The sequence below is a fragment of the Apis cerana genome, linkage group LG11, assembly GCF_029169275.1.
Source record: "Apis cerana isolate GH-2021 linkage group LG11, AcerK_1.0, whole genome shotgun sequence".
Taxonomy (NCBI): domain Eukaryota; kingdom Metazoa; phylum Arthropoda; class Insecta; order Hymenoptera; family Apidae; genus Apis; species Apis cerana.
The window spans coordinates 1,415,483-1,440,079 of record NC_083862.1 but is presented as its reverse complement, the minus strand read 5'-3'; the positions used below and the strand labels follow the sequence as shown (position 1 = coordinate 1,440,079).

General features: G+C 34.0%; 4 protein-coding genes and 1 long non-coding RNA gene across 12 annotated transcripts in view; 2 read left to right on the top strand and 3 right to left on the bottom strand.

Annotated features, from left to right (window-relative positions):
- LOC107998548 (serine/threonine-protein kinase N) overlaps positions 1-14,098 on the bottom strand; it is a 33,149-nt gene extending 19,051 nt beyond the window's left edge. For 2 of the 6 annotated variants that reach the window (XM_062081291.1, XM_062081292.1), the window contains exons 1-3: positions 13,729-14,074; positions 9,828-9,953; positions 7,965-8,166 (exon numbers count right to left, since the gene is read on the bottom strand). In XM_062081291.1, the coding sequence (XP_061937275.1) occupies positions 7,965-8,166; positions 9,828-9,953; positions 13,729-13,752 (352 nt within the window). In that variant the 5' untranslated portion in view covers positions 13,753-14,074. Of the gene's footprint in view, positions 1-7,964; positions 8,167-9,827; positions 9,954-10,992; positions 12,300-13,728 lie in introns of those variants that run through there. The other 4 variants (XM_062081294.1, XM_062081290.1, XM_062081293.1 and 1 more) reach the window with 4 other exon arrangements.
- On the top strand, positions 13,978-15,981 carry LOC133666899 (uncharacterized). The gene is made up of 2 exons (XR_009831758.1): positions 13,978-14,118; positions 15,791-15,981. It is a non-coding gene; the product is annotated as an uncharacterized LOC133666899 (long non-coding RNA).
- On the bottom strand, positions 14,343-17,089 carry LOC107998550 (conserved oligomeric Golgi complex subunit 6). 2 transcript variants are annotated; one of them, XM_017057883.3, is made up of 9 exons: positions 16,866-17,089; positions 16,526-16,800; positions 16,314-16,458; positions 16,036-16,247; positions 15,740-15,963; positions 15,286-15,677; positions 15,049-15,210; positions 14,807-14,968; positions 14,343-14,733 (listed from the first exon to the last, which is right to left on the bottom strand). In XM_017057883.3, the coding sequence occupies exons 1-9, from the start codon at positions 16,941-16,943 to the stop codon at positions 14,500-14,502; spliced, it is 1,884 nt and encodes a 627-aa protein (XP_016913372.2). In that variant the 5' UTR covers positions 16,944-17,089; the 3' UTR covers positions 14,343-14,499. The 2 variants fall into 2 exon arrangements, with proteins under 2 accessions (XP_016913372.2, XP_061937282.1); XM_062081298.1 differs by having other exon boundaries at positions 15,325-15,677.
- Positions 17,090-17,446: 357 nt separating this feature from the next.
- On the top strand, positions 17,447-19,191 carry LOC107998551 (sorting nexin-16). The gene is made up of 5 exons (XM_017057884.2): positions 17,447-17,590; positions 17,931-18,234; positions 18,325-18,633; positions 18,717-18,844; positions 18,918-19,191. The coding sequence occupies exons 2-5, from the start codon at positions 17,965-17,967 to the stop codon at positions 18,955-18,957; spliced, it is 747 nt and encodes a 248-aa protein (XP_016913373.1). The 5' UTR covers positions 17,447-17,590; positions 17,931-17,964; the 3' UTR covers positions 18,958-19,191.
- Positions 19,192-19,493: 302 nt separating this feature from the next.
- On the bottom strand, positions 19,494-24,492 carry LOC107998487 (b(0,+)-type amino acid transporter 1-like). 2 transcript variants are annotated; one of them, XM_028667055.2, is made up of 3 exons: positions 23,488-24,492; positions 20,072-21,370; positions 19,494-19,985 (listed from the first exon to the last, which is right to left on the bottom strand). In XM_028667055.2, exons 1-3 carry the CDS (start codon positions 23,582-23,584, stop codon positions 19,924-19,926), a joined length of 1,458 nt encoding a protein of 485 aa, XP_028522856.2. In that variant the 5' UTR covers positions 23,585-24,492; the 3' UTR covers positions 19,494-19,923. The 2 variants fall into 2 exon arrangements, with proteins under 2 accessions (XP_028522856.2, XP_061937283.1); XM_062081299.1 differs by having other exon boundaries at positions 19,494-21,370.
- Positions 24,493-24,597: the final 105 nt, after the last annotated feature.

Below are 24,597 nucleotides of genomic sequence, written 5' to 3'. Positions count from 1 at the left end.
CTTTCAACCCACATTCTTCCAATTTCCATTAACCGACAAAAATAATAATTCCCAGAAGAAATTTCGCATCGAAACAAATTCGATTGCACGAGGATGCACGTTTCTTTTGATCCAACTTAATCGATAATAAAAGTAACGAGCGAGCATACAACGAGTCTATGAGAAATCAAACAGGATATCGAACGGAGGGAGAGTAAAGAAAAAAAATAAAATAAAACGCTCTGCTCGAAATAATTAAAAACTGTAATCGACGATTAAACTCGCGATACAACGCAACGATTTCCTCCTCTGTAATGCTCGCTCGCTCGAGTGACTCTCTCCCGCTTGTCGCCCATTCATGATTTCTTTCCACGTATCCGGCCGATTCACACAGACGTGTGCTCATAAACCGTAACCTGGACGGAGGTATTTTCCACCACTTCCTATGGTGGGGTATTAATACTATACCCTCCAAACGTATTACGAAACCGAAATTAAAGTAATTAAGCACGGGTCGAAGTTGAATATGAAAAAAGAAATCGCAGGATAAGAAGGGACGCGCAGGTAGTCAGCTATCCTGTCGCGCAACGATCACTCGCGCCAACTTGCGGGGGGAACTTGCGTTTATTAATTGGCTTGAACCAATTGCTCAACCATTGTGCGCTGTCGATGGAAAGAAATTCTCTCGTTCTTGGGAAAATGATTTAAAGATAGAGGAAATATATGTATACGTATATATGATTGAAGGAATGTAAATCTTTTCTGAAAACCATTTGCAATATCTTGAAAATTTTGCAAATTTTAGAAAATTTCAAAAAAACGATAATCATCCAACGATAATATCCTCGAGAAATATTTTGCAATATTTCAAGGTCTATGCAAATTTCGCACACTGATACAATCGGCGATTCTCTATTCTTTTGAGTAAAGTTAGAAAGAAAAAAATCCCTAGACGATTCTAAATAAAACTTCAATTTTTTTTTTTGATTCTCAGAAATATCAATTGTAATTCGATTAATGAAAGCCAAAAAAAGTTTCAACTGTAGCATAATATTTAAGTTATTAGCATGGGGGGCTTTGCTACCGTTTGCGCGGAACGAGAAAATCACTCGACCGGTTTGTTGTAAAACGTTCCGTCTAAAAAATCTCCCCCCTCCCCATCACAAATCTACTAAAATCTCATACTAGCCGTCAATTAACTGATATAAATCGCAACGCTTATTTGCGACCGCGAATGATTTTCTTGACGAGTTTACGATAGCAGGAAAGTCCCAGCACGGTTACAGTTGATCCCAAAAGTATCCCGCTTCCCCAATGCTTCATTACTTGGCATCTCTGAAGAAGAGGCACACGCGTCGTACGAGTTCTTCGAGTTGAATATCGATAAAAGGAATGGATCTGAATTTTTGCCCAATTGTCGATAATTTTCTTGGAGCTCGTCAATTTTTTTTTTAATTAAAGACAAACGTTACCAGCAAATTTAATGCGTTATACTTAACTTTCTTACTCGACGTAGAATCGACGCTCAAACTGACGAATGTAATATGATACTGTCGCGTCGTTCGTATCTTGGATATTAATTGAATTTCTTAATTCTTTGAATCTCTTGGAATTAAAATTTTGGCCCTAACTGTACGCACCAACCTTATAAATTATTATACGCGCGTTCCCGGGAAAGTGTCGTAAAATAGTTTCACCGAGGGCGCTTTTGATAAGGTTGATGGAACAACGGGCTATATCAGTCAAATCTATGGGCCCGTTTTCTCTCATTCACCGTGCGTGGGCGTCGCGCGTAGCCTGTAATCTCACAGGAACGATTCATTCTTGCGAGTGTTACACGCCAATAGCCAAGTCGATACACGTTGACGTGTTACGAGACTTTTGTAATTCGTGACTCATAAAATTTTATCGATTATTTTTCTATTCTTCTTTTTTCCACCGTATTTTCACGCAATGACGCGCGCATAGCCGGGATGCACGAAACGCGTTTAAATCACACGGATATTTACGAGGAAATGGATACAGAGATAAGGTAAATAGTCAAGTTAGCCAAGTATTAGGTTGTTTCGTTTATCAAGACCACCGGGGAGAAACTTGATAACTCAGTATTTTTAAACACGTGAATTGTTATGTCTCAAGTTGTATCAAGTATATATACGCGATCGGCAATCTTTGAAATTTGTCCTTTTAATTTTTGTAACTTTTTACGTTTCCGAGATTCGTATTCGTTATGGAACAGCTGTCCCGTTTTCTGTCATCGAATTTTTCACCGATCGTTTCATTGACACTTTCAAATATCCTTCAATGTTATCTATCGTTGAATCCTTAAATTTGTATAAGGGAAAAACGCTTGAATTGTATATCGAATGATTGTAACGCACAATTTGCATTTTTACAATAAAATATGGCGCTCGAATCGTATAATCTCAAGGACAAAATTGACGCACAACGAATATTACTTAACCTACTTAATCACGTTTACTCGCTAAATCCTAGGCTACTTTTTCTTTTAGACATTTATCGAAATCATTTTCGCACGCAAAACCCTAATAAAATCCCATACAAGGTGAAAAAATATCTTCGACGACTTCCTGATTTCGTAAAAAAGAAAGAAAGGGAAAAAAATTGCGTAATATCCGGTGTACAAGGAGGATTAAGACACGAGACAAAAATAGGACGCCGGGCGAACGCCAAACCTCGAGACTCGAACATAAAACCGACTCTCCGCGTGCGATAAAGTTCGCGCTGGTCTCGGTTTATAAACCACCCGGTGAAAGGATAACAGGATTTTTCGCGAGCATCAACAGAATTCTCGAGAGAGAAAAATTTCTCGACAACCGGTGATCGATGAATCACGTTGAGATCCGCAAACTCTCGATTAGAGTTGCGACTATCGATAGAATATCGATAGAATAGAATTTATAGAATTTTTATTTTTTCTCCTTCCAACTTATTATTAAGACGCGTAAAAAAGCTTTACCTATGATAGAGATAGATAGATAAACTTTGAACCGTGGAAAATTATATATTGTACATTTTATTTTGACCATTTCTATATCGTTATAAAAAAAATATCGTTAAATCGAATATCGAAATATCGTTAAAAAAAAAATCTCCGAATCAAGATGTATCGTTAAGATAACTAACTTCGTAACTAATATCGTAACTAACTTTGAATGGGGGAAAAAATTAAAATTCCAATTATTTTTATCCATTATCGATATTTATCGATAAAACGATATCGATAGTCACAACTCTCGATGCGTGCGCGGTGGCAACGTGATTCGCGTTACGGAACGCGAGAATTATGTAATGGCGTCCCGTTTATTTAGAAGCAGTCCGCGAACTCGAGCAAATGTCGCGCGAGAAACGATAACGGTTGGCGAGAAAGAGGCGTAACAGTTTACGTGGATAAAACGACAATCTTTTACGCGTGGTTATTTTACAAACTGACGTATATCTCGAGCTAGATCGGAAACAATGACCCGACGAGTGAAATTTACAAACTCGACTCTCGAGAATCGTGCGCCAATTACTTCTCACGCTACAAATTGCGCTACGTACGTTTATATCGCGTAAAACGTATGCCTTTGCCGATTTGCTATTTCGTCCATACACAACACGATCTTCTTGAATTCGTATATAACCCATTGATCCAAAAAAAGTATTTGAAATTTGATACTATTTAGATTGGGTTGGATTAAGTAAGGTTAGATCAAGCTAAGTTATCGTAGAAAGAATCGAAAGTTATCGGTTGGATAAGATCGACCTGATAACATTAGAGCGTTCTTTTTTCTTTAAATTTACTATATTTTCCGATAGCATTCGATAAATAAGACTGAATCACGGATCAGATTTTTTAATTATACGATATTCGACGAATAAATACGAATTAGAAATCTAGCTAAGATAGATTAGGTAATTTTTGAATCGATATATTCGTCTTTATTTATCAAATAACACCGTCAAAAAACGAGGAAAAAAAAACAGAACGATATCCCAAAACGAAATCCAACCATCTCTGCCGAGAAGGTAACGCGTGCATGATGCAACGGACAGGAAGAAAGGAAACCGCGCTGAATTGACCGTCATTTCGATAAATACACGCTGAACAACGAAATGATCGTAATTTTCGAGACGAGCGAGGAGCGAAAGAGAATCGACGTAGCACACTTACAATTCATTCGTTCGCTTATATACATGCATATATCCATTTATCCATTATCGAATTCATCGCGATTCTCTAACGCGAGTTGTCGCGGGATTTCGACCGCTCCGTGGGGAAGCAGGTAGGTAGGTAGGTAGGTCCCCAAAGGGATAAAGGAGAGGGGCGGAGAGAGGGCCTGAGGGCTTCTCGATACGCGACAGCGTATGGAATGCGAAAGCGTGGGTTCGCCTCGGTTCGGCTGAAACGCGATCTCGATCCACATCGAGGCGGGCAAGGGCCGGAGGCTAAATACGCGTGCGCAACGGTACTCCGCTCTGATCGCCTCTCGAGAACGTAAAGCCGCGTTTGCATTAGGCGAGCTTTGATCGATCGGCCAAAAATAGACGAATAGGTTATACGCGCGATTGAAGGATGGGAAAAGTTGGTTCGATTGTCGGTCGATATTGATGAGTATACGGAACCGAACAAACTGATCGTTCAATCAAACGTAGCCCCTCCTATTCGTCTATTCTCGACTCATCTGATCCTTCGGTCAAAAGTTGCTCGATGTAAACGTGACCGATACGTTCCTTCCACGATGTGCGCATGTGCGTAAGTATGTATGTATGTATATACGTAGTATGTGTACATATGTATCGTTTTAAAAGAATCTTCTCAGTCCGTTACGAGGACCATGCGTTTACACTAATTTATCCGTGCACAGTGTCATTGAATCATGCGAATTGATTTATTACATAGAATAAAATGGATCAAAACGTTAAAATTATGAAGGGATATACGAAAATTGTTCATCAAAAATTTCAACAATAATCGAATTATCGAATCGAATCGAGTAAGCAAGTTGTTTCGATTTCCATTTCTAATTTGATTAATTCCGTACACGTATATATGGCGTCGTGTAATTTGATATAGGTTAACCCAACTTGCGTTACGTAATAATCTTTTTACTATCAAGATTTTTACAACTTGTGATGTCAGACATAAATAATGCATATCCACTTTCTCTCTCCTAGGATACCACCATTAAAATACAGGCTAATAATGGGACTGTCTGAAGATTCATATTTTATCTTTCATAATCCGCGGATTGTCCGCAGGCGATTATCCGCCGGTGTAGAACAAGCCTTTACACGCAGGCAGCGAGAACTCGAAAGAACTGGAAAGTGAACGAAAGATACGTTGTTTCCCTCGCGGCGTTCATTTGCCGGAGGAAAGGAGGGGAATATGCAAGTACTTTCTCCTGAATCCGGCATCATTCACACGATATCATCTTATTCTAAATTCGTGTGCTCTCGTTGTTCATCGATAACAATGTTAGAAAGGAAACTCTGAAGAAACGTGATTTATAAATCGTCCAATTCATCGATAATAAGTGATTAACCTGAATGAAAGAAATGATAAACAGGAAAAATATATTAATCGTTATCAAACTCGTATTATATTACGACAAAAATTTAAACACTTTCAGAATTTTCGAAATATTACACGCATTATAATCAATGTTGAAATACCATAGAGCAGTACTCGCAAGATTGGAATCAGACATTGCAAATACTGTTTTATCCACTAATTTTTCAGCGATTCAAGCAATTATAGTTTCGCTCCATCTGAAAACCAATTATTTCTAATATATAACGATATTCAAGAAGATGGTTGCATTATGGACTATTTTGAATGGATTCCAACCCCTCGAAGAGACTGCCTTGAATGAGACTGTCCGGAGGCAGGTCCCCAGAATGCACGAATGACTGACTTAACTGGAGTGGATAGAGAGCGTCTGGGTCCATGGGTCCATAAATAGACGTTACCACTTACCATCAATTCAAAGAGAGCACAAGATTCGCGGAGCTTCGAAGCGAATAAGTGAACATACGTAGGAAAGCCTCGGGCGCGTCACGAAGCGGCACCGATAACCAAGTGCCACCCAGTGGCGTAACTAGTCTTTTCAAGGTCGATGAGCACTACCAATTTCGTACATACGCCTCGTGCCGTCCCGTGCCGTTCACTTTAACCCTCGACAGCCGGGGTGAAAACAGCGTACTTACGTAATTGAACAGGGTGGGGTCGATTTTTATTCTCGAGCGAGAATAAAATTTCGTTTATAGGATCTGTCAGATTTCGATGCTAATGAATATGACGTAAAATAATAACATTTTGATGTAAGAAAGATTAATCTTAATATCTAAAAAAAAAAAGAAAAAATAAAAGATTCTGGCAATATGAAAAATAAATGTGCATCCGATAAATAAATTCGTGAGGAACAAGCAAAAGAATGTGTCGTACCGTTCGATTTCTGAGAAATAAATTGATTGGCTAGATTGTAATAATAGATAGGACAGTGCATTGATCGCAATCGCGCATTGCACGATAGAGTTGAAATTTGACGCTACGTCGGTGACTATTCAGAGTACCACGACCCCTGATTACGAGGATCGCAGTTAATCGTTCCTAATTTATGTCCACGGACTGCACAGCTAGTACGCACGCGGCGGAGAATATTCCAAGCGAGGGAAATGACCAGCCAGGCTGACTGGAAATGCCAGGAGAGCACTATTTCCGGTATAAAGTATCGTTGCAACTCTATAATTTCTCAAAAACTTCCAGACGTTAATACGTTTCAAAGTCCAGCCATGACTCATAGCGTAAACAATTAATTCGCGCTTAAGCGAGTAAATTGAATTTTATTCCCGGTCGAGATACCATTTTCCATACCTCTCGAAACAGAAAAATTTTAAATATATCAATTCCCGGAATTCAATACTTCTCATTCGTATTTCGTGTTGTTTGTTCGTTACATTCGATATAATACCTCTTAGTACAATATCGTATACATTTTACTGAAGAGGATCGTAAATTTTTCTTTTAAATTTTATCATGGAAAAAATAACGCGTGCCTATTTTCCACCGAGTCATATTTCAACGAGCGTTTATCGGGCCATCGATCGCTGGATCCTCGATGAAACGATCGCTAAGCGAAACGGTTATGGCTCCGGATAGTTGGACATGCTCGATTTGCCAGGCCCGTAATAAAGCAGTAGCTCGCATGCACGGTTGGACTTTATAAAGCGAAGACGTCTCGACGACTCGTTAGCGGGTGGACTTATTAAGTGGCTGCTCGTTAACGACACAGAAAAAGAGATAAAGAGAGCAGTCGTTAGCGTACAGCAGAAGGGATACATAGCGGGATACCCGCCATTTAAGCCCGATGTATCGATAAGTTGTTCCCGAATAGGCAGAAATATTAATTGACACGTCGAAAAGAAGTCATGGTTGCGCTTCGACTCGATTTTACGAGGGGACATAAAAATAAAAATCTAAAACCGAATAATTACAATAGTTTAGGTAACAAGTACCGTCGTAATTGTATTTTAAATGCTCGGTTAAAATTCACACCACCGAGCCGACCCTCCTCCTCGGCAGAAAGAGGAAAGAAAATAAATATTAACAATGAAAATTTAACTTACGATTAGTTAAATTTAATCGGGTAATACTACGCTTTTTTCTTTACGATTCTTTCATAAGTAATAATCTTAACGATAACGCGCCGCGCCAAATCACGATTTCGCACGGTCTCCGGTTAAAAAAATCCTTGAACTCGTTTATAGTATCGATGGCTCGAGCGTATTCGCGCGCACGAACCGCCATTCGGCCGAAGCAGTAATTGATCGGCACGAAGTCTAACACGCGGCATTACATAAAACCCGTTTAGGCGGCGCATGAGTCTGCCTTATCCTCTCGGTCAATGCCATGCAGCGTTAAGGCGAATACAAAGATGGTATCTGCCGGTTGGCCGTGCGACTTCTCTCTTTTGCCTTACCTTGACCGTTCGAGTGATTTTGCTGGGGCGACTGCGGCTGGCCCTGCGTCAATATAATTTGACTCTCCAGTTGCTGAAGCTCGGCCTGCAGTTCGTTCAGCTTACTATTCGACTTTTTCACGATCGTCGCCACGTCGGAGAGCGCTTTACGATCGGTCGCCACTTCTCTCAGCTTCTCGGCGCCGGCCTTTATCTTCAGCTCCTGCAACCAAACAGCGACCATATACACGCATATTTCTCGTCGTTTTATGGCGAGCCTTTTGTGTTACACGACGACGGCTGCGTCCAAGGAACAAATACGTACTCCTGCCACATAGTTCGGCGATGCGCCGCATAGATGGAACCACATAGAGAGGGCGGAATTTCGCTTCACAGAATTCGTTCGGCCGCCTATTGTTGTTATCGATCTATCAATCGTTAGAGCGCGTCGATACCACTCCTCTCCCGAGGCAAATGAGACGTAAAATTATATCAGGCTTCACGAGCCTATCCTTTCATTCTATTACCTTCTATTATATTCCCTCCAACTTTTGCTCGGCGAGCACACCTGACAGCAGCTATATCTTCTAATCATGACTGACCCGTGAATAATATTTGCGAGCGGCGTGGAATGATTACTAGGTTACCAGTAGGAAAGCGAGATATTGGTACGTGAAACGTTTTACTTATTTCGCCTAGTATGATTTATAACTGTTCGCGTATAAGATTCGAACACGAAGAAGATGTTACGTAAATAAAGATAATGCACGGCACCAACTTGTGATTGCATTGATACGAATGTACAAATATATGTATATATTTTTATAGTAAAGTATGTTCCGATTATTATGAAATTATTCCGATGAAATCACAAGAATATACTGAATATATTTGAATAGTTGGAATCCAATAGCATTACAGCAATATTTAAACACGTTTAAATATTCTTTTTCAAATTGTGACAAAAGTGCTGATACATTTGAAAATATTTTTCGCGATCTTTTTAAGTTATTACACTATATTTTAATAAATCTTTTGAATACGATTTCCAACTCTGTCATATATCATCTCACTTCTAGTTATTGCGTTCAGAGTGACAATTATTCTCGATCAACCTAGTCTTCCCTAGCAAAAAATATTCCCTAGCGAGAGTAACTTTGGGGAATTTTACCTTCGAAAGAGATTCTAAAAATGATAAAAAAGGATACTAATCCATTTGAGAGTACGTGATAAAATTCTGTCTCGAGTAGCGCTAAAAATTATTTTTCGCTAGAAGACACTAGATCGTGTTAACCGATAAGTGACTTTCACGTTCGACGCAGTGTCCTCTAACGAAAAATAATTCTCGAGAGTAATTCTCCCAAATGTGTTCTCGCTCGAAGGGGCATCCTGGCAGCACCTCGAGTCACGTTAGTATTAAAACCGACTCGTTATTGATTTACGATCAACGAAAAGGTAACGGAGGCTCGTAATTTCTTATCTCGTTGCTGGCCCGCGAAAGAGATGAAGAAACCTCGCTTTTCTCTCTCTTTTTCCTCCTTTTCCCCCTCCCGCGGAATAACCATAAATTCTGGCCAGGATCCATTAGTCACGTGGATCGTGCCGGTTTTCAACGGGCGTGCCACGGATCGACGGTGGCCTGACACATATCGGATTTCTCCGTTCCTCTCCCCTTAAGGGGAGCAGAAAAGGATAGACAAAGCGTCGAGAGGAGGCGCGTTACAGAGAGGAACAGCGAAAGGATACTCTTCTGTCGTGCGAGGGATCGGTGCTTCTCGCGCGAGCCATGCTACTGTGTATATTGCGGTGTACGGAGAAAAAGAGAGAGAAAGAGGTTCGGGGAAGAGGCGTAGCGCGGAGAAGGACAAACGAAACTCGACATACCTTGCGTATTTCTCGGCGTATGTGCTCCCGGAGCTCGTCGAGACGAGCCGGCAAGGGCACCTGGTCACTGCTAGCCACTCCATACTTGCTCGACAGTTCGTACACCGGGTGCCTGATGTAATCGCCCTGGAACAGATTTCCAATTCGATTATTCGAACGTTATGCTTTATTTCTTTCTCTATCTCCTCCTCCTTTGTATTATCGTGCAAAGCGAGTTTATTAAAAAAGATGATAAATTGGAAAGTTTAAAATTTTCCAGATCAATTTATCAGTGTATACTAATATAGTGATTGGGCAACATTTAATCCGTAAAGCTCGTTTTTAACTCCGGTCGATTAAAATATTCGACGATAAAGTAGAGAAATTAAGTAAGAAAAATAACGCGAGTCCGAATCCAGAGTTATATTTCCACCGTAAATGCCGTTACTTCTTTTATACGATGTAACGAAGCACGAATAATTTAATCGTATATAATAACGAGAATAAATTTTTTCAGGGTGATAAATAACGCCTTCAACGTCGACCTACGTTCTATTTCCACGTTTAATCCTGGCAATGACATTTACATTTTCCAGGGAACGTCGAAGAAAGAAGGATGAGGCTGGGCTTGTGAATTTGCGAGGGAAAAACATCGCGGAATATAATACACGTTCTCTCGCGCGCGGCCGGAAATTGCCTGGCGCGTTGCGGCGGATGTGCACACCGCTGTCTACTCGGAACAACCACGGTTATAAACTCGCGGTGAGTCGCGGGAAATATTGATCTTAAAATAAAGTATTCCGCTATATTGTATCCTATATACCTGTTAACAGCCTAATTAACCACCGATTCTATATTTAAATTTTTCGATCGAACGTATGGCAACGATGACTCGATCAATTTTGGTGGCGCCATCGCGCTATCTCGATTCCACGTATGTAAGTGCTATATATATGTATCTAGAATCGAAAATAACATTATCGAAAATATATAATTAAAATACGCGAAGAAATGATTTATTATATTTGTCCTTCCTGCACGTTCGATTTTATTTGTTTTAAATAAATATTTATATAACATCGTGGTCGACATGTCTGTTATGAAATTAGTTGACTTATCAATGGCACGTGTTAGACATTTATATCGATGCAACCTACGAAATTGTTTAAAGGCATTAAAAGCGTACCACGTATGGTTCTATGCAGCTCCATCGTTGTTTGGGTTTGCTCGATTTTCTTACCGATAAACACCGACACGTATTCGGCTTCTTATACTTGTCGTGTAAAGAAATGAACGACATTGTTTGAATTTTCTATTTTTAATCTCTTCTAAAACAGATTCCTCGAAATTTCTCTCCAGTTTTCGGAATTAAATTAAATTCACGTTACTTCACGTGAAACCGTATTCCAATTCACATTTATATCGCACTCTAAGTCCAACGAGATCACAAAGGTCGTTAACTTGTGCCAGCACAAAAAAAATTTGACGACTTACATAATTGGAGAAAACGAAATGAATAAATGAGATATAATGCGATCGATTTTTAAAATGTATTATTCCTCGTTGAAAACATGCTCGGTTAGAATCTAGATTGCACTCTTCAACCACCTGTTGCGACAAACCGCGGTATATGAACCTTATCTTCGTGACGAACTTTAAATAATCTCACAAATTCAATGTCTTTTCGTCGCATCGATATGAATTTTCTTCAATTTTCAGAGATCCACGGTAGTTCACGATAATTATATACATATATATATATTTATATATACATATATAAAACAGATCTATGATGGACGAAATGGCATGTACGTGACTGACTTGTGGATTTCTATATACTGACTAAAGACTTTGCCGATGTTTTATCTCTTATCGTATTGCGATAACAGTGTTGCGACTTTCTCAAGTAACAGCATTAATCATCTACCTCGTTACAAATCTGATTATACAATTAATTTTTCGTTTAAGCTGACTATATATTTGTTATACGATATATAAAAGAAATCGTGTATAAAATCTTAATAATAATTTATACATCCTTCGCTGAAGGATATTAAGAAAGAATATTCTATTTCTGCACCCGTTTATTTACGTGACTGATACGTGATCTATAAATGTTTAAGTTTGAAATTTTAATAATGGCAAATTCGAAAAATAATATACGTTTATATGTTCTCAAATGTATAATTGCTAGTAAACATGTCCGTTAGTAATTGAGATTACATAGGAGTTATTTGGACTCCTCTTAATCTCTTTTCAAAAATTTCCGCCGTTCGAGACAATGTGAATCATTGATATTATATATGTTATTCACGTTACTCTTAATCTTATTTTTAAAATTCCCACCACTCGATACAATTTAAATTATTACGAAATTATATTATTTATTATTTACTACAAACATATTATATGTTGAATTTCAATATTCATAATTAACCTTACTTTGTTTGGCAAAGTTAAGGACAGGACGAGAAGCTTAGAAAAAAATTTGCATCGATAGTTTAAATCGTGCAACGATTAAAATATAAAAAACTTATATAATTCAGAAATTGGACACGATTTTTACGAAAGAAGCAAAATCGTGTAGGTGGAATTGAAAGAAGCAACGAACCCTTAAACAAACGTATGCATCTCCGTTGTATATGTGTTTGACACACTGACGCATGAGCTATTTTCATGCATTCCGTAATATGTGTGCCATGCATAATAATCTCGAGAGGTCAATAGTCGTCACAAGCATTGTAACAAGAACATAAAAATCATCCGGTGATCAAAACATTTACAGCTTCATCGATATTGAGTTGACATAGAACAGATCTAAATATTATAGTAAGATGAGATAGTTTAAAATCGGTCGTGTTTGTAACGTTCATATATATTCATCGTGAGGTAAAAATATTGTTTTAAAAAATAATAAAAATAATAATCAAAAAGTTGTGACATAGAACGAAGCAATACCGTTAATGAAAAAGTTTTGCCCTTCAAAAATTATACCCATTTATGTTATGATTAATCGTTACAAGAAAATAGAATTCGAGATCAGTATAGCGCTGTGAGGTGTACCATTTTATTTTTAGGTTACGCACAACGAAAAGCATCTGTTAGCAAATTGCGAAAGTATATCGTATATCTAGTAAAGTTGAACAAATAAAGCTGTATAATAATGATTATAACTGCATTAATGAATTTTAAACATGCGAATTTCAAAATCGAATAAAGAAAATTTTTCGTATTTCGTTATCGCGCGTAAACAGGCAAAAATTCCTTGAAAATACGACGAATTATACTTTTTTGAATAATATATACAGAAAATATAACGTAATCTGAAATTCGATCAATATAAATCTTTTGTTAGAAAAGAATTCGATATCAAAGTTTAAAAGAATCGTAATCGTAATCGTAATAAAATTTGACAATGATGCGTTAAAAGCTGTATCTGCTATAATGGAGTTTCTATACAGTCATGTTCCTGTCAGAAGATTCTTGGCCGTTATTCGACTATACTTTTGATAAACGTATTCAAACTGTACACCTATGCTGGTAATGTCAGGAAATACCACTTGCCGATAGGAACAGGTGCTACCAGAAACTGTATGGAAACTTGTTGAAAATACGGTAAACGAATTTAAGCGATATCAAAGATATACAATCTATCTATCTTATTAGATCAGGCTAAAGATATTAGATAGTTTAAGAAGAAATCACTGATCATCGTCATCTTCGAAAAACGTTCGCAGAATGTGTAGAGATAAGTGCGAGCGTGTTGTCGGCGTAAGATCGCGAAAAGAAAAAAAAAAGTAATATGCAAACTGCTTAAATTATGTTTAAAGCAATCTTTTATTATGGCGGCTGGAATCATCAGTCGGGTAGCGACCAACGCGGACCAGTTCGTAAAGAGAGCGTGGATGGACCTGCGACTCACCTGATAATAGCTTGATTCCGCCATCTTGGACACTATACTCCACTCACTCACTCACTGCTTTCTATCCGTCCTTTGTGTATGGAACGACGAAGTCCATTGTGTTTACACGAGCAATGAACGTTACACTACCGATCTGGTTGGAAGTGTCTGCATTTTATATATTACCACGCACGTTCGATCTTAAAGACGAGATGTTTTGAATGTAAATCTTTGGATAGAAAACGACAAAAAATTACTACCACAGAGAAATATGAATGAAAGACGCGCGGCTCGCGAACAAAATGCAGACACGAGCGCATTCCACCGCACCAGACTGAAGACTGACGGAAAGTGCCGGGCCAATCGTGGCCCAAAGGCGCGCGCACTATACTTCCACCGCTATCGCTAAAGGTGCGTTCACGATGTCACTTTTACGTCATCTTACTGAAGCAGCTTTTGTTCATTGGTTGATTCCGATAGAACAGTAAAATAACTAATCGTGTGGAAACTTATATCTTGTAAAAACAATAAAAATACAATCGAAGAGAATTGGATATAACCATATTGGATTAACCTATAAATTTCTTTACTATTTTTCTAACAAAAAATTTTTAATCGGTACGAAAATAAAACCGTTTCTTTATATAAGTTAATAAATTTATTCAAAATTATATTTTACAATCGTGTATTATTTACATATTTAATTTTCATATAGTTATATTTAAAAAATGTTTTTTTATAATTTGCATTTGAATTTTTGAATTTGCCGAATTTTTTTTTGAATTTTTGAATTTAAACCGAAATCAATGTTTGTAAAAGATCCTCGGGAGTTCTTGAAAATAAACTATTTGCATTTTGATACAAATTTTTTGGATCATGACAAGATTCATATAATTGTTTATAAATAGCTCCAATAACTTCAAAAGAACGTTTTTGTACTATCGAGCGATGATTACTGCTTTGCAATAAACTTATTTGTGGCAATAGCAATACATCTGGCATTACTAGAAATGCTTCCAGTTTGTTCTATAACATATTAAAAATTTGAAATAAAATTAATGTATATTTTTCATCAATTGATAAAATAATGATTACATACTGTAAATTCTTTCACACTTAAAGGATCCATTCCAGGAATGGAAGATAATGGACCTTGTTCATGACCTTGTAAAATAGTATAAATTGAACCAAGATTCAAATGTGCTACTAATGAACTGGCTTGTTCTGATGTAAGAGTATCTATTTGTGCATCAGATTGAGCCTGAAAAATATTATTTTACAATTATTTAATATAACAATGATGTATATAAAAAAATTCGTGTATAAAAACGCTTCAATTACTTGTAATCTTTCTAATCGTTGATCCATATATTCATACAATGCTAAAGTAGATTGTATCTGATGCATACAATTTAAAAGATACACAGCCATGTCTACTGTAGGTAATCTTGATGCTGTTTCATTAACTTCTTGTAACAGAGGATCAATAATGCACGATACTATCTGTAAATTATTTGATTTGTGAAATTAAAAATATATTTGATTTTGTAAAATAATTAAATATAATGTGACACAAACCTGCAACATATCTTTCTCTCTATCTTCTGCAATACTTACTACAGAAAGAATTTCATTGAGAAGTGATAATAATCTGGAAACAGATGGAGCAGGTACTAAATCATTTCCCGGAGATTCTGCGCGTTCGCCAAGTGCAATACGCGTCTCCTTTTGAAGTCTATTTAAAAAACTTTTTTCGCTTAATGTTAATAAATCTGTTAATGTTGAATCTAAAGTACTATCTGGTATTACTTGTTGAATTATCATGTGATAAAATCTAAGAAGAGTTGTAATAGAATATAATAATGCTGCTGGTATATCTATAGATATAACATTTTCTATTCTTGATTTTAAAGGATGACAAAGTCCATCTGTGATATTACTTAAAGATTGCTTAATTTGATCTGATAAATCTAAAATATATAATAAAAAAATAAGAAAAATAAAAATAAAATAACAACTATTTAATTTTTACCTGTTTTATCACAGCCTTTTACTAAAGTAAGAATATTTTCTTTTTCAACAGGAATAACTTGATGAAGCCAAGCAAGCATATCACCAATATATCTTTTGGGATCATTTGCATGCATTTCAATAGGATTAGGTGTACTACCATATATTTCTCCTAATGTTAAAGCATCTATGAATGAACCCACTAATACAGTTCTCCTTGCTGCACAATATTCATCTAACACGTATCTGGAAAAAAAAAATAAATAACTATAAATTGTTTTTGACAAATAATGTTATATTTAGATATTAAATCCATACTTAAATAAAACTGGTCTATCTTGCAATTTATTCATTGCTTTAATTAATAATGGTGCTAAACGTTCATTTTCAATATGTTTACATTGATTTTGTGTCCATCTATATAGCCTTTCAAGAGCTGCCTCTTGCAACAAAGTCATCCTTTGCATAATATCTAATCCTAATGTTTGATATCCTGATTGCATTAATATTCTACAACTGCTATGGATTTCCTACAAAGTTAAATAAATTATTATTAATTCATTTTTGATTGAAATTTTTTTTTATAAATATTATACCTGAACACGATTAACTACAGAAAAAAATTCTTCTGTAATAGGTGATTCCCTGGTAGAACCATGTAAAATATTTTGTTCAGATGAAGTCAATTGAAAATTTTTAATAAATGCATTTGCAACTTCTTGTTGCATAGATAAAGTTTGACTAAAAATATTAATATTTCATATATTTTCTTTTTTTAAATAAAAATTTACTTAATCAGTAAATATACCTTTTATTTTGAAGTTTTGCAGTTTGATCAATAAGCTGTGATGTTTGTGTTTTTGTAGTTTGTAAACGATTTGTCATACATTGAACTGCATTATTCATAGCTAAAACATCTTGATATATACCGTCTAAAGAAGATTTTACTTCTCTAAAAGCAGATAAAAATTCTTCATTTATAGCAAGACTTCTTCTTTCAATTTTACTACGTAAATTTCTACGAGAATTTAATGTATTTTCTGTAAAGAATGTGGATAATTCTTTTAAAGCTTCCAATGTATCCTAAAAAAGAATGTTTATTTTTTATTAAATGCATATATAATTACAATATAATATAATATAAATACCTTGTCATTCTCAACTCTTGATTCAAGCAATTTATTAACCCTTCGAACTAAACTATTATTAGTGTTTTTTTCGCCCATGTTAAATATCTTATTTTTTTACACTTAAATTCATCGAAATATATAACCTATTTTTTGAGAAATGTCACGTAGCAAAAGTATACGCATAGCTACGTATATAGAATTTATAGAATACGTACTCATCTATGTGCAATTGTAATATTGACTTTAAGGAGATATCAAAATGCTAACTTTTAAAAAAATTAAACTTCGAAAGATTTATTTTTTAAATTATTTAGTTAAATATAATATTTTTTAAATTGCTGTATTAAAATTAAAAATATTAAATCGATATTAATAATATTAATTATGTATATAGAAAAAACAGAAAATACGATAGAAAATATTCCATTTTTTTGATTACTTAAAGTTAGATAATTCGAATTTTTGAAGTTTAAAATATCAATGATAAATTAGAAATTCTGATACATATCTACGTTTATAATTTAGTTTACCATCTAACTTATTACAATTTCGCAGAGACAATATATTTGCAAACTTTCAATATGTCATAGCAATTTTCGTGTTATTCTGTTTTTTAAATAAATTTAAATTTATAAAATATGTAACATTTTGTAAAAAGACTCGTGAATTATGATATTGCGAATATAGTCTAGATAAAAAAAAAATTATAAAATTGTATATTATATTTATTTATTCATATTGAGGTTAGTGTTTTCTTTTAATTATAACATATAATACTGTATTGTTATCGTTAGAATTTGAAATTAGATTTTTTAGCATGTTATTATAATATAAAATTATTATAAATTATTATTTATGTTATTCTTTTATATTTTCTTTTCTACTTTTTTTGTATTAATAAAATATTTTACGTTTATATTTTATTTCTTTTTTATATATATAAATATGTTAATTATTAATTTTTACGTATTTTAAATATTTTAAATAGATTTACATGCAATTAAAAAAATAATATTTATTGCATCAGTCCACATTATTTTATTGTATGTTTTCATAATAATTTTATTTTAATTTCTTTTTAAGTATGCATGGTTTCGTTTAATTTATTGGTGGTAAAATGTCCACGTCAGAATCTGGTGTGGGATGTATTAGTGAAGTAACACTTGCAATTAGTAAAGCAAAAGGTTCTCAATCAGGCACTGTTAGAGCATTGGATAGTCCGGACTCTGATGGATCTGGACATTCAAACTCATTTACTGTGCAACGGTTTAATTATTCTAATAATGATAGTGCAAACTCAGATATTTTGCACCCTCCATTAACTAGTGATGATTTAAGAATACCAATTGTTGGATATGAAGTTATGGAAGAAAGAGCTAGATTTACAGTTAGTTGAAATGATCATTTTCTTATAATTATCTATCAATTTCTTTTATCTATACTAAATATACAACAATATTCAGTAATTATTTTTCAGGTTTATAAATTACGAGTAGAATTAAAAAATGGAGATTGTTGGTTTGTATTTAGAAGATATACAGATTTTGTACGTTTATTATCACAATTAAGAAGACAGAAAATTCCAATTTCACAATTAAGCTTACCAAGAAAAAAATGGCTTGGTGATAATTTTGCACCAAGCTTTTTAGAAGGAAGAATACGCGGTCTTCAAGCATTTGTTAATGGAATATTAAGCAGTCCTCTTCTCATAGGAACTGCATGTGTGAGAGAATTTTTTTGTTTAGATGAACCACCTGCTTTATCTGATACTGCAGAAGAATCTAGAGTAAATAAGATTATATATATATATATAATTTTTTTTATCATTATTATTAATTAAAATAAATTTATATTCTTTCTTTCTTGCAGGCAATTTTTGAAGCATTAGAAGATACTATATATCATTTAAGACAGCAATTAAAAGAAAGAGATTCTGCTCTTGCAGCAGAAACAGCTTTATGTAATGAATTTCGCAAAAAATTACATCAAATATTAAGGTAAATAATATGATTGAACATAAGTAAATGATATTTATAATAATAAGTATCAAAATTATAATTACTGTTTCAGTGAAAGACAAACTTGTTCAAAATGTGGTGCATCTCAGTAGCAGCTTCTTATAAACTAGAAACTTATAAATTGATATTGATAAAATATTTTATGCAAAGACTAGTATAAATAAGCAATTTCATTTCTGTTGTTTAAATTGCTATAATATAAATAATTGTTATTCGTTAAAAATGTATTTAGAGTATATTTTATGCATTTCATTACGCATTTTTGTTTCATTAATTTATACAAAATAACTTAATTTTTATGCAAAATATATAAGATGTATATAAAATTCTTAACATATATAATTAACAATAAGTACATTGAGCTTTCCTAGTATTAAATTTATAACTTTGTATGTAATTTTTTGAAGCCTTATACAGGTGCCTTATACAACTTTAATAGATAAATATTGTGTATGTCATATATATATATATATAGTCAAAAAGTTGACAAGTAAATATTTACATGATTGTAAATGTTTATAATTTGACTACGAATATATGCCAAAGTATGTTAATCTTTGGTATTTTATAAAGTTCTATGTATTTTATAGTATTTTATATCGTATAAATAATGATTACGTTTGTCGAATTATAATTGATATTAATAGTATTTATTGTCATCATAATACTGAAATATTGATATTATTGTGAACTTTGATATTACAGTATTGTGATATTTAAAGTATATTTATGTAAAGATATAATAAATACTTGACATTTCCATTAATTATATTTTATGCTTATTACATATCGTAATTAATATTTATTATATCTTTGTAATTACATTATTAAATATTTTACAATACTGCACAAATATAAAAATTTGTTATACATTATAAAAATTTTTAATTAAAAAATGTAAAATGAATAAATTTAATATTGTTACCCTTTTAATAATAATAACGGATATTAAGAGATTTAAAAATATCTCTCAATTGAATTATTAAATATATTTCAACCTCAACCATATCATATAATTTAAATGGTGTTATATATAATGTGAAATGAGAAATTGTTTTTCAGTCTTCTTTATCTGGAGCAACAACAAGGCATAATATTTGGATCAGGTACGTGATTTTCGCTGAAAGAAAAAAAAACAGATTACATATAGAGGTGAGATAAGTACTTTTATTAAGAATTTACACAAAATTTTTTTTTTATACTCACTTGCCAAACTGCTTTTAACTTTTTTATACACGTACGTATGATAAACGACAATGCCAAGAAGAACAAATAACAATGCAAACAAGTATTTCGGTGTTGGTTCGTGCACGATTGGTGTTACAGCCAAGAAAATAGAAACTCCTAATATTAGCCAAGGTACTACAATCGGTACCGCGTATGGTCTCGATGCGTTTGGTTTCGTTCGCCGCATAATTATTAACGATAACATGGCAAATCCATAAAATACCCATGTTAAAAAACTTGCAAATTCTATAAGTGCGATAATATCTCCCGTGAGCAGATAAAGTAGCGTAAGTAATCCTTGAAACGCTACTGCCGCAGCGGGAGTCATTTTTTCGATATGTACGAAGCTGAAAACTCTGGGTACGTGGCCTTCGCGACCGGCTACATAGCAGAGTCTGGATACTCCGAATTGAATACTAAGACTGCATCCAAAAGTAGATATTGCAACACCCAGAGGTATCACAAAGCCCAACCAAGAGGGTAGAACCTTTTTCGCCCAGAGAACTGCCACAGCTGGCGCTCTTACCATTTCAGGTATCGTTAGAGCAGCCATGTACATCAAATTCATCGAAACGTATAAAATAGTGATCAAAGGTACACCGATTAAAATACTCCTGAGAATATTAATTTCCGGTTTCTGAATCTCTTCCGTGACGATTGCGGCGGACGTCCATCCATCGTAAGCCCATAATCCACTATAGAACGCTAGCGCCACGTTGCCTGCTGAAGTTGTAGTACCGTGAAACGGTTTCTCCAATAACTCCGTATGACCAGTGCATAACCACCATATTCCACCGCAAATCACGAAAATACACGCAACTATTTTGCATACGGTAAATATATTTTGAACTTTCACGTATAACTTCACGCTGGTTAAATTAATGTACGTGATCAGGCCGAGTGCTAGGACAGCTATGAGTTTTTTTAATCTGAACATCCATTCTTCGGAAAGATTTTCTAAATATCCAGAAAACGGTTGTACACTGTACTCGGCGAATGTCAACATGATTACCGCCACTTCTGTTGGCCGTAATACCATTACGTAAACCCACGAACATATAAATGCTGGTATTTGGCCGGCATATTGATGCAGGGGTGAAAAAGCTTCCATGAAATAAGCATATTCAGCTCCGGATCGTGGAACGACTGTACTTAATTCGGCGAACGCAAGTGCTCCCAGAAGGGATAACAAGCCACAAGAAATCCAGACGATCAGACAAAGGCCGACAGATCCTGATCTTTCGAGAGCGCTAGTGGGGGATACAAATATTCCGGAACCTAAAGAAAAAATGATCAATTGATTAAAATGATCGTCAGTTTTATTTGTAAAAACGAAATATATGAAGCAAAAAAAAAAAAAAAAATATGAAAATATCATCGTGACTTTTATCAATTTATATTAAAAAAAAATATAAGCAATTAGTAATATCTTTAAAAAATATTTTTTTTTATTATAGCGATATTGCAAGTATATTAAAACTTTAAATATTATTGTGACTGTTTTTACTTTTTATATCATTATTTATTTCGTATTTCAGTTTTTCAAAATGTGATTATTTTTATTCTTTATTATTAAAACAAAACATTCTCAATTTACGTTATGTTACAAAACGATCACGTACGTTAAAAATTCGCGTGTTTAAGCTTTTTAATGATCTACTAAAAATATTATTTGACGTATATTATCTTAATAAAATAAAAGTCATTTTGTAAGTCTACAGTATACGGATAAATAATAAGCAAGCTATTCGCAATTAGACTGCAAAGTTTGATTAAAATTGACTAGATATACTTAAAGAAAATATCTCGTAATACTCGAGCGCGTGGGTCAGCAATTAACCTTGATTAACCCCTTAATTTATAATCGTGTCAAAGTTTTCTGCATAATTACCGAAATGTTACATCACGTTTTATTTTTTATTGCACACAGAACTCTATAGATTAACAATTAATTTCTAAAAACAACCCCGAATTTTTCATTAATTCGATTCCAACTGGTTCGGCAGAATAATAATCTAGAGAACTATTTGAGAAATCTCAATATCGATCGGTTGTGCACTTTCTCGAAAAACATTCCCGATGATAAAAATTTTATAATTAGCATGACTTTTGCTCAAAATGTTTTTTTCTATCTAATATTTATTTTAATAATTTCCAGTTAAATGAAACGTATATTGTTGTACGATTATAGCTGAATGTACATATAATTGATATATACAATGAAAATATACAATTGTCGAATGAGATTTAATCTCCCTTAATGAATACAATCAGTGAAAGGGTAATATAAAAAAAAAACACGATGTCTATTGAAGAACATAATCTGCGTAAGCATAAAGTCGAACTTTATTCAAGCCTGTGTAATAATGCAATTACATTTAAGTGTTGTTAAATCCAGACATGATACTGAAGAAAGATTTTTATTGGAGTTTCCTTTTTTTATTTTAATACGATCAATTATCATTTATTATTAGATAATACTGTCTAAACCGAGAGTAAATATGATTTATAAAGAAACATTATCTATAAAGTATATATTTTATGATATTATATCAATCGTATATCAAGGATTGACAGAAAAGATCAGAATATCGTTAAAACCGATCACGAGAGTATTGCACGTTTTACAATATGCGATTTACTAAAATTAAACAGTAGCTCTGGTTATCGTTTCTCAAATGAACTCTCAAATGAACGTAACAGTACCGATATTGACTTGCTATTATCTGCGCAAATGCAGGGATACTTTCACTCGCAATAACATATGCATTGAACTAAATAATTGTGCATATACCATTCGTGTATCGAACACATTTTATATTTACATAACTTTTAGGTCAAATATTGATAAAATATAATAGTATGATTAAAACTTTTTCACATATTTTATTTTTAAATATTGCCAAGTATTGTTAAGAGTGTTTTATCATTATATAAATATGTTTTGGCGAGAGAATAGGTTGATAATTATCAATGAAATCCTATTTAAGTAGAAGTTCATTGTTCCAACATGTTATGTTTAAGGATTAAAATTTCATTATGTAAGCATAATAAAGTGGAACATATGTGATGCTGATAATGCATTACGTATTTCTGGCCTTCGCCAATTATCTGCTGAGTTCATTAACAAGTTATAATAAAATTGATTAAAATGATATTGCGCAAAATAAATAAATAAATAAATAAATAAATAACGAAAAAAACAAAAAAGTAAAAGGTGTAAAATCAATAATTTCATGCTTGCTGACCCTGTGCAACGTACTCTAACGTTATGCCGGAAGAAAACACTTGTTATTTAATATTTTTCAATTGGACTTAACTAAGACGAAATCTCGAATTGTTACATCGTGTAAAATTAATTTAAGTCCCCCGTCTTTCGAATATTGTTTTCATACCGATCATAACCGCCACGATCATGCCCACTGCGCTGAACAGGCCTAACTCTCGTTTTAGCGCAATTTTTTCATTTCCTTTTTTCTCGACTTGTTCCATTTTGCACGATGCTTGATTAGAACTCTTGACAAGTAACGATTACCACGTTATTATCCAATTCACCAGCACCACGAACTTTTTTTTATTTTTGAATTCAAACGTACATCGCGCGAGGCGCACGACGCCCAACTTTAACTTAAGACCGCCTTCGATCAGGCTCTACATACAATCCGTGTGACGAAGACACGAATCGGCTTCTTCGTGCCTTAGAGCCGGATCGAAGACAGTATGACGTTATCGGAAGATGTCCAGAACGAGACTGAAGTGTTAACGGGTCAGCTAGTCGCTTATTTTTACAGGCGCACGATGGTCCCCCTGATAAGAGAATACTTCATACCCTGATCGTTACCGATATCTTTGACAATCAGCCGGGCGGTTTAGAAGAGTTTGAAAGATTTTGCGAATACAGACGAATAAAGCCTAAAACGCGGAAATAGAAATCTTAGTTTCTAGTTAAGTATAAGATGTATGTTTTTACGATCAATTAATAATTATCTTATAGCTAATAAACTTATAAAAAGCGTAAAATTGACCGGTCCTCGTATCGAAATAAGAAACCGAACGTGCGTCATCTTGAAATCACTTAAATTTTGAAGTGTTGTGAAGTTTTGCTACAAAGAAATATATTTGATAAGATAATTTCGCTTTCCATTTGATTTTTAATAAAATAATGGTAATATATCATAGGAAGAAATATCTTGTCGATTTATGTTCTTCTTTATATTTGTGCTCTTTCACCGATGACTAACTAACTTGATTATGTCCTTTGTATTATCCCTCGTATAGTTTTATCGAAAGTACATTTGGACTAAAGATAAAGCAAATTTTTGAAAAGAGTAATGAATAATGATTGCGCAATCTATGAAAGCATATTATTTATTTGAAATGAAGAAATATAAATATTATAAAAAAAGAAGAATTTTGTAATATTTTATGAATTTTTTATGATTTTTAGTTTAAAGCTACAATATTTTCATTTATGATGTGTTTTAAATGATTTCCTATATCGTTTA